Raw genomic sequence first — 14888 nt, forward strand, 5'->3', positions numbered from 1 at the left:
ATAATCCAGCTATAAGCTTCACCACACTTTCTTATGTAAGATCACTCTTAGCCTTCTCAAAAGACAAAAGTCCAGATTAAGAGAGTGTATGTATTTAAAATCCATAGATTGTCATCAACAAAGCTATAAAAAATACAAAACAACAGTGTACACTGTTAAGAATACACCTAGCAATGAAGATAATCCCTGATTACATTGCCTCGTCTAGCTCCACCTCTCTTCCTTTCAGCTAAGCCAAAGTATGATTTCAGTTTGACAGAGCTCCTTTGACTGAGATAACACTGGCTGCTGTCTCCACTTTCCTTCCCTCTCTTGGTCCTGAGGAACAAAGTCACAAACTCAAAGTTGGTCCCCTTTCATGATGCTCTCTCAAGCTAAAATATCTCTCTCTTCCTTACCTCCTGGAAGAGGAGCTTCCAGAGGCTTCTTCCTTGACTGCTCTCGAAGTGTTTAGACACCACTTCTGACCATCACAAAGCTACCTCTCTTTTGCCCAACTTTTTCCTCAGATTGCCTAATTAACTTTTCAGTTGCCTGCTTTAATTAGCACATTTAGATTGTTCAACTCGGACAAAGCTGTCTAATGACATATTCGTTAAATCTCACAGATTGTATTACAAGAAATGGTAAATTCATGGTTTTCTTTGTAATGTCGGAATCATTCTCTTTCTGTGATTATCCTATGAGAACCAAACCTGGTATAACAAACCAGGCAACAGAAGGTGAGACGTTTAGCTTCAGTAACATGTCTTATCTTTCTTTGTTTTCTGAGGTCTTCTTAGGCATTTCTTCCACAAAGTCACACCTCAGAAGTGTGCTCAGAAGCTTTAACATAATTTCTACTGAAATCGTTAGACTGACATATTCTCTCTTCTAAGTGTATGCTAAAATACTGAGTTTTGTGCTAGTTTTCTAGTACAGATTTTCGCTTTCATAAGACCTAAAGACAAACTAGAGAGAACTCTTAAATCAGCTAATCTCTATTTTTGCTTAAAATATCCAGCTTATTGTGATTGTTACAAACAGAGATGTTTTCACCGGGAATTAAAATGCCATCCAGTTACCAATTTGGCACACTTCTCTTTTTCAGTGTTTCAAAGTATTTGGCCTTGATGTAAATGATACATTGACATGGCACGCTGCGCGGAACAATTGTATTGGTTTTGGAGGAAACCTGGCTACTATATCAAAAAAGGAAATGCAAGGTATAAAGTACCAATGTTTTGATACTGGATGAGACATCAAGTAATTCCTAATAAACAGATTAAAACAGATGTTATAGTTTCTGCAATATATGCCACTATTTATGCCATATTAATATCAAGTTATGCTAAATGAGAAATTGCACCTTTGGAAAAATGCTTTTATAGGTTTTAGTGTCTTGATTAACTTTTAAAATCATACCTTTGGGGCTAATATAGGACCTGCAAAGGAATTAATAATGTTCATATATCAAGATTTTGTATCATGGGCTCATCATATAATAAAATGCCCATATTTTTTTTTTTTTAAGTGTATAAGTAAAAATAACACACAAAGGGAGTAATATCCAGAACACATATCTGTGCACCTAGCTGCTGAGCCAAATGCTGTGGGTGTCGGTGGAGAATACACCCTCAGGCAGCAGAAGGCCACAACACTGGAGTCCCAAGTTCCCCCGATCCCCTCACTCTGCTGAACCTCAGCCTGCTGGTCTTGCTTCTCAGCATGTTACACGTATTTTTTTTACTGAGACCTCATGCTTGCTCAGGAAATGAAATGCTTCGGGTCTCCTGAGGGCTGCACATGGGTCATCTCTTAAATCACTCCATCAGTGCTTGTGGTTTATGCTTTTTTCTACAGCAGAGGACAGAAACCAAGGGAAACAGCATCTGGCCTTCCAACCAGCTGATGTCTCAGTACATGCATACTTGGTTATTAAGTAGTTTTATTTGTGTTATACCTGTTTCAAAACCAAGTTATTAAGTCTGGTCAACAAAGAAGTTAGCAAAGAAGAAAAGGGAGTGTGCAGTCTGTAGACTCATTTTCTGCGTGGCAAGGTGTAGAGTACTCCTGTTAATTTCTGTAATACCACTAAAACATTTTCCTTGCTTCCTCAGATGTTGAACAATACAGAAGAGCGTACATGTGAAATTCTTAAAAAATGTTGAAAACTATTTTATGTATAAAAATTTGCCCATGTTTGAGTTTCTAAATACTTTTTCTGACTTTAACATCAGATGACCATCCATTCTTTTTATCGTAAGACTACCACCTTATTAAAAAAGAGGAAACTAAAACTCACTGTCCTGCTTCCAGGCAATCTAGAATCTGCACTGTCAGAGGAAGGTGCATTGTTTCCCTCTTAGTACAGTTCTTCTTTCTTCCTTCAGCTTCCCTCATGTCCCTCTTAAAAAAAGCTGCAACTGATGCTTGGATTGGACTGAATGACATAAATCAGGAGCACACATACTTATGGACAGATGGCAGCCCAGTTTACTACACAAACTGGGCAAAAGGTTCCCGCAGTTATTACAGTAAGGTAAACATTGATTTCTGTTTATCACTTAAACATTATAACTTGGCTAGATAAATAAAGTGCATGTAACCACAACTGTATTTTCTGTAAAGTTTCCTTCATGAAGATTTTTAGTAATCTTATTGCTTTTAAAAGCAGAGGAATCATGTGGGAGATCTACCTTCACATATTTTTTTCAGCTTTTGTGTTTTGTCATGATTCTGTATGAATCCAGACAGAGGTTTGGAAGCATTGTGCAAAAAATCAGACAAGTGAGCAATTTCACTCAATTTACCATGACCGATCAGGAGATTCAAATAAACCACAGCATAGCAGTAACTGTATAATTTGGGGATACAGCAAATGTTATTTAGACTTGATGAAAATACTCAGATAACTGTGTATAGTTACATCTCTTGGCAATGAGATTATTAAGATAAATGCATTGAAAGAAATGCTCAAAAGAAGGAGACTGGGTCTTCCTTTCTCTTTTTTATCTTTTTTCTCTAATCTTCCTTATGAAAGATCTCTTCTGCATGCTTTGAAACTTTCAGCACTGCTATACCATTTTGTGTTTAGTTGCAGGACAAAACTGGTTGTTATTCAGTAATTGTAAAATCGCTAATGTAGAATACTGATCCATAGTACTATTTCTGTATTCCTGTGCTAGCTTTACCAAGTTTCTCTCTTTTTCATAGCAGAATTGCTGTGAGTTCCGCTAAAATGGGAGAAAGTTCTGTGAGGTCCAACCTCTGCTGCCATCCAGGCTAGAGCTGGGTTTGGGGATCTCCAGGACTTTCCTATCTCACACATGCATGTGCTTTTGGTAGAAGGCTATACCTGTGTCCCTACACAAGCTGCTCCACATACATCTTCCTTCACTTGCAGTCAAGATCTGGGCTAATGCCCCTGGGGGGGTTTGGAGGCAGCATGATGTTATGCTGAAGAAAGCCAAGCAGCAGCTTCTTATGCTGTGGGAGGAAAAGGAGGAAGGTGAAGTGCCCAAACTGAAGTGGAAAGGGTTTGGGAGGTGTCCCCAACAAGAAGTTCTTTCTAATTGCTATGTCTACGTTACTGCACTGTGGTGACAACTTGGGTTCCTAAGTGCCAGATCAGGGCAAGAAGAGGATTTCAGCTCTCCAGGCAAGCTTCAGTGCTGAGGAGAGTTTCCTCATAACCTCCAGGAAAACAGCAACAGAGCTGAAATGTCCTGTGGGCCAGACCTAGCATGCACATGTCTACTGGCACACCGCATACACACACACATACATGTGCATGCACAGAGATTATGTACATACAGATAGTCACAGACACTTCTTCCTACCTCTGTGCTGCGCTTTGCAACTCCCTCCATCATCCAAGGGCAAACTTTCCTAGGGCTGTGTTGCAAATGCTTATTGTCATGTTACTGCTCCTGACCATTGTTCGTATGAGTTCATATATATGACCTTCATATTATTCATCTGCATGTGCCTCTGTGTGATAGGTGAGTCTATATCTGTGGAAGGAGTAAGAATGTTGCCTGTCTATCCACATCTTTTTCTTGTTAACCTTATTTCCCCTGTAGGATGACTGTGTCTTTATGGTGAAGAACCCTATTGAACAGGCAGGGAAATGGAAAGATGAAGAATGTAAAACAAGCAAAAGCTACATATGTCAGAAAAATTCTGGTGAGTTTTCTTTCACCTTTTTCTGGAACAGCTGATTTATTGTAGTTACGTCAAACTGGTGTTAAAAGTGACTTTCCTGTATTCAACCCTATTTTAACTGAAATTAATCTGACAGTTTCACATGCGTTATGGAGCATTTTAGCAAAATGAGCACACATTTTGTCTTTCAGAGAAAAACTCTTAATCTTTCCTATTTTAAGGACCACACGAGTAAATAGAAAAAAACTCTAAAATCTGTGGATCATCTTGTATTCTAATATTTTTGGTGATCAGGTGGTGGGAGAGAGAGAGAAGAGTACTTTGTCTTTATATGGGTAAAGTCTTCAAAACTGAAATTCTACTGTTACACTTAAAAGCACTGCGACTTCTTTATTTTGAAAAAAAGCCCTGCCTGATTTTCTTTACAATCTTACTCAGGCAATTTCATCATCAGCAGTTATATCCCTCTGCTTGCTCATGATGTCCTTATTGTACCCTGTTCCTTGTCAGAAATAAAACAAATGCCAATATATCACGGAAAAAGTGGGGGGACTGTTCCTTTCAATGCCCTACACAGTTAAAGTATGCCCTGGGAAGGTCTAAAGCTTGCAGTGCACATTCCCAGAGGTGATACAGTTATTTATGCTAAAAGGTCATTCTGACAAGAATTAGAAAATTTTGACATAGAACATGAAAACATGGCTTTCATTGCTGCAGTGATGTGTGGGGACACAATTTGTTGTTCCAGTCTCTCTTAATTACTTGACTACGCTAGTACACTACATCTTCTCTCAGTGTTATATGTCTAGCCAGTATAAAGCTTTAGACTTTTCTTTTTGTTTGTTTGCTCATTACAGATCCCAAACTGCAGAACTCCCAACATATAGTTCCGATGTTTGGGTTTACCAGTTATGGTAATGACCGCTATGCAGTCATCAACTACAAAATGGACTGGGAAGAAGCACAGAAGAACTGCAGAGATCAGTCTGCAGAACTTGCCAGCCTCTTGGATCCTTACGCTGAATCTTACGTGTGGTTACAAATATTAAAGCATGAGCAGCCTGTATGGATTGGTCTTAACAGCAACACAGTGAGTCCATCAAACGCTTGCGACAATCGTACAGCTACCCCAGATCAGCCATATTTCTTGCTCAGAGGCTGACAGGATCCAATGCTGTGGGTGCAGTTTGCTCCCACGTGAGCTCTATCAGTTGGATCCGTGAATGTGTGGCAGGTGTCAAAATCTTACGGAGGTACCTGACTTCCCTCCACTTCAGGGGTTTTACACATCTAAATGTTTGGCCATAATGTAAGTAAGAACTGCCACAGCCCACATTTCAAAGGTCACCAGGGATGTAGCTGCAGTAGACAGTGGCTTCAGTGGTAAAAGTGGCTACAGAGTTTCCACTCCCTACACCATGGTCTACCACATGCTGATGTTGGGGAGCACTGCTGTTTCTGAAGACACGTTGTGGAGCATAGCATGAAAATAACTTGGATTTAAAATAACCTCACGAAGAAAGAAATATTTTTAGCTTTGCTTTAATTTCCAGCATAGCGCTACAAGAGCTTGTGCTGGGCAGTAGGGGAAACGGCAAGGTGCAGCGCAGAGGCAGGAGCAGGCCTGTGGTGATGGGGACACCTTAGGCCAGTTTTTGGAGCTGAAGCTTGTGAAAAACTGTTGACAGACTCAGCCAGCAAAGAGTTGAAAGGTCTGACAGGGGAAGTATGTTAGAGGCATGTGAAAAGAACATGAAAGGAGGTGGTGCAGCTGGGTATTTGTGGAACCGGAATTGTGAGGAAATCAACAGAAAAGAGGTAGAGCCAGAGCTTGGTGGGACATGGGACTGAGAGAGAGCACAGGTGCTGAGGTGAGAGGAACTGGAGCCACAATTCAGTGAGAGCAGGCACTGGGAAACAAGGGTTAGACAGGAATCTGGGATGAAACGTGGCCAAGGACTTCAAAGGAAAAAGGACAGGAAAGCACCTGGCACAAAGAACCGGATGGGAGCCTGCACCTCCAAAGATGACAGGAATAAGGAGTAGGCTGTGTGGGACAGGGTGACAGGAGCCATGGCTGTAACTAACGTTGGTCATCCTCTGCAAATAGTGGTAAAATCCACTGAAAAAATGCATGCTCAGCTTGTCTCTAGTAGCTGGTCCTCACAAGAGCTAGAAACCTACCACAAGCCCTTTTAGCATGGTGGCAGAGGTCTGTGGTGTGTGCCCCATGAAAAACATCATCAGTATTGTATTCCTCTCTTCAGTGGAACTTCTGCTTTTTCTGTTTGCTTTCTAAATATATAGAGAACCCTGTGTTAGAGGAATGTTAATAGTTTCTCTGCAGTCTTTATTTGATCTGTGAATGTATGTGGGCTCCTTTCACACAAGCTTCAATTGCATATTCACATTTGTTAACGGCCCATCTACTGCACAAGATGGACGGTGTGAATTGAATAATATAGGCAGTGTACTAAACGAACATCTTTAGGATTACTGCCCTTACTGCTACGGACATTTCCTAACTTTTACATACCTGCACATGCAATCAAGTGCGATCTTAACATTCTTTCAATTTAGTTGTTTTATGTGACATAAAATTTATTGTCGTTTGCTTGTAGACTCGTGGCCATTACATATGGTCAGATAGAAGGAGGAGCAGATATTATAACTGGGCCAGTGGAGAACCAAATAAGAACGCAGCCTGTGTCTATTTAGATTTGGATTATTTTTGGAAGACAGCATCTTGCAATGAAACATTTTTGTCTCTCTGTAAACAATCCGAAGGTAAGTTGTCAATGGCAGAAACGTGATTAGGGAGGCTGGAATTTAAATTCATGGCTTTATTTGAATTTAGCTTTTCTGCATGTGCAAAGATTGTGGTAGTGTATGCCTTGTGATAAACTATTACTTTCGTTAACGAAGAACTCCCAGATCCAGTCTGTCTTGAGCGATTTCCAGGCGTTTCATTTCATGGGCCATTCAACACATGCACATCATAAAGACAACTGCAACATTTGATGCCACAAGCAATAGATCTTTTCTGCACCATCATTAGTAAGAAGTTGCAGAACTGATCAACTTTAGCCTAACTGTAAATACATTAATGATATATTTTTACATTTAAAAGTACCTTTTGTAATATTGGGAGATAGGAAACTTCTGTCAATGTAGCAGCCAAATAGATCAATTTATATTGTTTATAAGTGTAAGATCTGGGGAAGCTTCTACTGAGATGCTTTAGAGCTTAAATATTACACCTATTTTTCAAACATATTTTAAATTATGTATGAAATTTATGATCTCTGCACCACACTTCACAGCAAATTCTTTATTCATTAAACTTTGCTTTGCCTTTAACCAGGCAATGCAATAGGCTACTAATTCTACTTTTAAATAGTTTTGGATGTGTGTACAAGGGCAGGTACAGACTTCTCTGACTCACCATGCTACAAACTGGCCACTGGCTTGTGGTAGTGGTGTTAAGATCCTTTATATATACTGACTCATTCCTCACTCTGTTTCATAAGTTTTAAGTAAAACTTACCTTGATGAAGACAACTGCAGTAAGACTGGTGTAAGCCTTCTTTAGCAGATTGGAGAACCAGCTCCACTTAATATAATTTATTACTAGCTGACCATGATTAGTTCAATCTTCTGTCATTAGTTAAGTATACGGAATATTCCTTTTACTGGAATCACTGTCAAATTGGTAGGGCTGATGTGTGGTGCAGGAGTATGTGTTTCCCTTGGCTTTCAAGATCCCAACAAAACGTGTGTGTCTCCTTAATAGAGTTAATCCCTACTGAACCACCACAGCTTCCTGGAAAGTGTCCTGAACCGAAGCGAGGTAGATCTTGGATTCCCTTCCGTGGTCATTGCTACTATGTTCACACCACTTCTGAGGAAAGCTGGCCTGATGCTTCCATGGCATGTATTCAAATGGGTAAGTGTCTTTACAGGTTGTTTGTGTGTTTGTTTTTCAATTGAGAACCAAAAGATAATATATAGATGTGTGTGTAGGTATATAAATTACAAGGTACAGCTAATTTAAATTTATTATCAGGATTTTATACTGTATGAAAAAGTTGATCATGAAACATGTCACAATTGTTTACTGAGATAATTAAGTTCCAATGGAAAATCTTGCTGAAATTATATGTAATATTTAATTGACATTTTTAGGTGCTTCTCTGGTTTCCATAGAAGATTCAGCTGAAATGAACTTCCTCTTACTTTATTTGTCTCCACTTGCAAGTGACTTCAGAAAGTTTTGGATAGGATTGTTCAAAAATTTTGATGGTAATTATTTCATAATACATACTGAGACAAAAATAAATACTAAATAAACAGAACACTAAAGAATACTAACATACTAAATATGAATACTAATATAATAAGTATTACGTAAATAATTAATGAGGGATCAATTGTTCAATGTTTAATGGATTTTCTGCTAAAATACTTAAAACATAAACCACCAATAGTCTTACACTTTTTGTACCTTTATTGTAACTAGAGTATATTTCAGTCCATAAAAGGTTCTAACTCAGCACTGCATTAGTCGATTAACATGTTTCCTGCCATTTTTTATTAGTCGAATTCCTTGACATTTAACCAGTGTTAGTATTTTCAGAAAAATATTGTCTTGTATTTAACAGCTGAGGCAGCCCTAAACTGAATATTTTTCTGAACAACACAGGGGACAGAAGCTCATGTGAGCTACCTGGCAATATTTCTTAATCTAAATGTCAGGGTTTTTGCATAGATTTTTTGGTGGAACTTTTTATTTTCATCCAAAATAATTTCAGCTTTTTTTTCTTTTTAACTGCAAATTTGATCCTGTTTTCTTTATCCTTTTGATTCTGAAGCCTTTATTTCATGGCAGAGTTTGAGGGTACAGTTCTAGAGCAAGTCTAGACTGGGCTACAGTGAGTGGCCTTGGCCATGGCTGCCTAAGTCCCTGTCTCTCACTGCCAGCAAAGGCAGGCGCCTTGTTGCACGGTGGGCCAGATTAATCTTTTCTAGCTGAAAATTAACAGAAAAAAAGCAGTGATTTGTTCCTAACCTGGCACACTACACTGCACATCACTGCTACACATAGTGCAAGCAGAGGCAAGAGGAAAGTGCAGCTGTGGACAGGGGGACGGAAGAGCTGGCACTAAGGCAGTTGCGGGTTATGTCAGGGTATGCTGCCATGAAAGCACATCCTGAGGGAGCAGCGATGGCAATTCTTCCTACTTGATGGGCCTCAGCAGGAGATGAGAAGGGAGTTATTATTAAAGACAGCTGATTCAGTCTGCAAAGAGAATTGATTAATCCAGCTCTAATGAAGCAGCTAGTCACTGGTGATGGATACATGCATAAAGAAAATGTCCTGAGCTATCTGGATCCTAGAACTGCAGAAAGTGGCTCACACAGGTGCTCTGCTTTTCTTAAGGCTCCAGGCACAGGTGAATCCTGGGCACAGGCTTCAGCTATAAGTCCTCAAGCAGCCTGGGTATGTCTTCCTTACACCACTGACAGCCATGGCCCAGAAGGGTAATGGAGTTAACTTCATCTGTGAGCATTTACACTTGGTACCCTCCCATCTGAATATCTCTGGCTGTTAAAAGCATGAGGAATGAGCCCTCTGTGATGCTAATTTAATCAACTAATTAATTCCATACCTGATGTTGTTTGTGTCCGGTAGACTAGAAATGATTCTCCACTTCATTCACTCACTAGTTAATAACTTTCAATTTTAGGGGAATGGATATGGACAGACAGAAGTGTGGTAGAATTTGTCAACTGGGAGAAAGGAGAGCCTACATCACTATTTAATGAACACTGTGTTGACATGGATGTCTCAAGTGGAACCTGGAGGAATTATTTCTGCTCTGTTGACCAGAATTTTATTTGCAAAATCCCAAAAAGTAAGTTCTGAATTTCTGTGCACTGGGTTATTTTAGAAGTAGTGGTTAATGTACAGCAAGCCAAACTGCTTATGCACTGAGTACACTTTATACATTGATGATGATGCATGTGGATCTGCATCAAAGCCAAGTGTAACTTCTGTTAAGAACAATGAGGAATAATATTGGAGAAGAACCTGAGTTCCTGCTTCCTCCTCTCATTGTAAAAACATTGATTTCTTGGCATTTGCTGTACCCTGGGGTAGGAGAGAACATATTACCTGGTGAAAGTGTGGAGAAAATTCATAGCCATTGTGGTTAGGGTGCAAGGGGCAGTAGATGCTGAATAGATGACTAAACTAGCACTGAGAAGAAAGGCAAACGTTCTCCTGACAGCTAGGCTGAGGGGCAGCAGTGCAAAGCCACCGAGCTCCTGCAGAAGAAGGCAGGTACTGTCTGCAGGGCCGGTTCCAGTGAAGCGTGCTGGGATCTACTGGATGGCGAAGCAGAAAGTGTCAAGTGAGGGTGGGCAGTGGGGTCCAATTCATTTCTCTGCTGACACAGGCATAGGAAGACATACCAAAACAACCAAAGAGCACAGTACATTTCCTTTTTAATGGTTACTTTCGGCGCTGTGGTTTTTTGGATGTCAACCCCTGTGAAATCAGAATGTGTCACAGGCTGGGGTGAGTCCCTCCTGCGTGCACAGCAGTGTTGCATAAAGTGTGAAGGATATAAATCTGCACACATGCAGCTAGCGTGAGTTACTGTATAGGCATGGATTCAGCTGTGTTTGCACATATCAGCTAGGAGACAGTTTGAAACAGGCCAGATTTGCCATTGGCAAACAGATCCACTGCAACAATATGATAGATGCAATGTGGAATCGTCTCCTGCTTGTGGATCTCCACATGTTGGCAGGTCGGCAATGGAGTCATCCACGAGCTTTGTAGAGCCCAGCCAGCCAGTCCTGCAAGCAATTCACTGAATCATATTTCCCAAGCGATGGAGGAGTACACATGTGCTTTTCACTTTGGCAAGTGTAAAAATTTGACTTCAGTACTAAGTGTGAAGCCTTACACTGTGGAAGTGTAAAAATTTTGAACATCTGTCTCCTCTACCAAAAAAATTGTTCAAAGCAATTAATAGTGAGACAATAGTTTGTGGATGTTTTTACAGATCTTTTTAACAAGAACATTTGATGGATTAAGCCTGAATTGTCAGGGAAAATGTTTTCACATACTTTTCATCTGCATGTACTGTGTTCAGCTCTAGGGGCTCCAGCGTAAGAAAGCGTGAAACCATTTGAGCAGGTCTAGAGGAACACCATGAAGATGAACGCCTCCCGTACGAGGAAAGGCTGAGAGAGTTGGGGTTATTCAGCCTGGAGAAGAGAAGGCTCCAGGGAGACCTTATCACAGCCTCCCAGCACCTGAAGGGAGCCTACAAGAAAGCTAGAGAGGGACTTTCTACGAGGGCATGTAGTGATAGGACAAGGGGTAATGGCTTTTAAATAAAAGAGGGTAGATTTAGATTAGATACAAGAAAGAAATTCTTTACTCTGAGGGTGGTGAGGCACATGAGCAGGTTGCTGTGAAGAGAAGCTGTGGATGGCTCCTCCCTGGAGGTGTTCAAGGCCAGGTTGCATGGGGCGCTGAGCAACGTGGTCTAGTGAAAGGTGTCCCTGCCCATGGCGGGAGGGTTGGAACTAGATGATCTACAATGTCCCTTCTAGCCCAAACCATTCTAGGATTCTATCAGTATTTGAAATTTGATAGGAATGCAAAGTAAAAAATATGTATGCAGTATTTATTTAATCTTTGAATGTTTGCTTGCAAACAGTGTATAATATATATAATTTTTTTAATTTTAAAGTTATTGAAGTTGAGCCAACCCACAACTCATCTGTCAATAAAGGTAGGTTGGTTTCTTGCAAGCATATTGAATGGAAATTTCAGTAATTTATATGCATTTATTATTTACATGGAAAATTGACTCCAGAAAAGTTTCATTTAAATATCCACTTAACAGTCACTGATGATTTTTTTAAAAATATGTTTAAAAGGAGACCTCTTCTCTCAAACTGCATGTCTTCTTGAATTTTTTTTTACTGTATGAATGGTATACTCTGGTATAACAGAACGGTCCTTTTGAAAGGAATATGGAAGAGATTGATTGTTTGCCCAATTTTGCATTGCCCGTCCAGAACTCGCATCAATATTAACTGCTGTTATGGTTCTTCAGTACTTGTACAGTTCACACAGTTGGTTTACTTGGGGAGAGGTTTGTTGTACACAATAGCAGTCTCTGGCCGTTTGTAGTGATTGTTCTGTCTTGTCTTTCACAGCACCAGAAAATGAAGCTGCTGCTTCGTCTGCAAATAGTTTAGGTGGGACGATTGTTATACTGATCCTCCTTCTGCTAACAGGAACTGGCCTTTCATTCTATTTCCTCTATAAAAAAAGACGTGATCGGCGAACAGTTACAGCCAGTTTTGACAATGCCATATACTGTGGTAATGCTGACCCTGGAACTCATGAATCAAATTGTCTTGTGACCAATATTGAGGAAAATGAGCAGGCAACATTTTAATAAGCAGGGTAATCTTGGGCTTGATTTTGAAAGGAATTAAAGTGCTGGAATACAAGAATTCTTAAGGCAAAGCGATTTTCTCCTATGGAAATTCTAGTTCATTTTGCACAGGATGCTTCTTGCTTTCTGTACTAGCAGGAAGCAGCAATCTTGCAAAGCAGATCCAGAGATCTGCTCACAAACAGTAGTACCTGGGAGAACCGTTGAACATACATGCAGACTTGGAGCTACCCTGTGTAAGTGAACATTCACGTGGTTCCAGTCTCCGCATGGGTCCATCATCACCTGTAGGCACAAGAAGAACCATGCTCACCACAGGCAGCTGTGAGAATAAGCTCCTTAGCATGCTCCAAAAGTACATCCAGATCTGTGGTTATCCTTAAAATGCCACCCCCGATCTCCAGCGCAGACTGGCAGAATTGTGCAGGTTGGATGGGACCTCCAAGCCCACCTGGCACAGGTTCCTGCTGGAAGCAGGACCAGCTCCCTGTCTCAGCCAGGCAGCCTGCTCCACTGCTGTGAGTCCACATCTTCCTTTTGCTACTAAGGTACCCGCAGAAACCCTTCATGTTGCCTTTAATATCTCAATTGACACATTTTCCTCCTCTGTATACAACTGATAGAAAGGAAAGTGTAAATTGTTCTTCTTCTGCTATAGTTCTGTAACATAAGCATTGAAAGATCAACTATAATAAGAGGTTTGAATGTACTGTAAATAGAAATATTTTATCATTTAAGTAATAGAATGGGGATCTCAAACAATTCTGCAAAAGGGAGGAAAAAGGCAGAATGAATTATACCTCATTCATACCTGAAAAATTCCATAAAATTTACTCTTGAAATCTCCAATACCAGTGAAGATTTCATACATTTTCAGGCCATGTTTTCAAAGCCTAATGAAGCTTGCCATTAGGAAATCTTTCCTAATATCTAACCAAATTCCCTGTGTCCAAGTCTGTTTTCATCAATCCTTTGAGTATGATTCCAGACTTCCATCATGATCGAGGTGACAGCATAGCATATCATACTGGTCTACTGATATATTCTCTGGGTTCAGAAACCCTAAAAATATAAAATAGGTTTACATATAGCTTTTTTTTTTACTTTTCCAGTGTATTTTATGCCAAATACAAAGTCAAACGACTCAAAGCTCTTAGTCTAGACAAGGTCCTTATTTAATTTCATATTTTTGGATATTTTAATCTTTTGACAGATTTTAGTTGTGTTTAAATTAAAATAGTTTATGTGTGTGTGAAATACATGTAAATAAGTTTTTATTCTACTCTGGTTCACTAAATGGGCATTAAAAGTCTGGTTCTAAGTAAAAGTCTGTGTATCTTCTTAAACAGTACATTTTATCATAGAAGTAAAAATAAGGGGAAGGAGGGATGGGATTCTTAAATTTCCATACACAAATAAGCATCCACTTTTCCTAATCTAGCAGGTTCTCGGTTGCTTGTCCTTTCTTTCTCTATATTAGGGTGGTATTTTAGAGAGAATCTCCTGCCTTTTCTCACTATTTTCATTATGTCGCCAGATTGTTACTATGGCATGGCTGAAAAAGTAATCAATTCTCAACTTGAACTTACTACAAAGTAAGAAGTAGCGACCGCCTTTAGGGAAGGAAAAGCTGTGGAAGAAGTCACCGTTTTAACTTTTTGTAGTGTCAGATGGTGACACAGCCGTGGCAGAAAGATGTACAAAGAAGAACGGAACATCCTCCTCCTCCAAAAGAATACCAATTTACAGAGAAACTGTTTGCCGATATTGGTACCAGTAACTTCGAACAGAAAAGAAGATATTAACTGCAGTTCCTAGGCTAAAGCAGGAATCTAAAAAGCAGTCTGTGAACTGGAAGTATTTATTTTTGTCATTTACATTTCTGAAAGTAGCAGACTGAAAAAGGAAGTGAAGAGTAATGTGGAACAAAATGTGAGGAAGATCTATAAATACAAACAGAATAGATAGATAGTTGTGGGATGAACTAGTGCCTTCAGGCCAGATTCCAGTGGGCAAGAGCCAGATTTTCTGGGGTCAATAGGAAAGGTTTGAACTGCTCCATAAGCATAAAGTTGTCCCGATGTCACCGTATCCGGACACAAGAACAGTTAGGGTTCATTTTGTCTTTTCTCAGCTGTGTCCTTATCTGACATATCCAGCTTTCTCCCTTCTATGACATTCTGCAGGGCACAACTTCTAATTCACTGTCTGTTAAATAATGATAGCTAAAGCATTTTAAGTTAGCGGATCTGGTAC

The 14888-nt window shown here is 39.9% G+C and overlaps 1 protein-coding gene across 2 annotated transcripts in view; it reads left to right on the forward strand.

The window, feature by feature from the left end:
- LOC104332524 (macrophage mannose receptor 1) overlaps positions 1-14242 on the forward strand; it is a 38676-nt gene extending 24434 nt beyond the window's left edge. Inside the window, exons 21-31 of one of the 2 annotated variants that reach the window (XM_075419464.1) lie at positions 1091-1205; positions 2373-2521; positions 4065-4167; positions 5004-5236; positions 6768-6933; positions 7940-8092; positions 8332-8448; positions 9894-10061; positions 11916-11957; positions 12388-12429; positions 14170-14242. In XM_075419464.1, the coding sequence (XP_075275579.1) occupies positions 1091-1205; positions 2373-2521; positions 4065-4167; positions 5004-5236; positions 6768-6933; positions 7940-8092; positions 8332-8448; positions 9894-10061; positions 11916-11957; positions 12388-12429; positions 14170-14231 (1350 nt within the window). In that variant the 3' untranslated portion in view covers positions 14232-14242. Of the gene's footprint in view, positions 1-1090; positions 1206-2372; positions 2522-4064; positions 4168-5003; positions 5237-6767; positions 6934-7939; positions 8093-8331; positions 8449-9893; positions 10062-11915; positions 11958-12387; positions 13929-14169 lie in introns of those variants that run through there. The other variant, XM_075419463.1, reaches the window with a different exon arrangement.
- The last annotated feature ends 646 nt before the right edge of the window (positions 14243-14888 follow it).

This window comes from Opisthocomus hoazin, chromosome 4 (genome assembly GCF_030867145.1).
Source record: "Opisthocomus hoazin isolate bOpiHoa1 chromosome 4, bOpiHoa1.hap1, whole genome shotgun sequence".
Lineage (NCBI taxonomy): Eukaryota > Metazoa > Chordata > Aves > Opisthocomiformes > Opisthocomidae > Opisthocomus > Opisthocomus hoazin.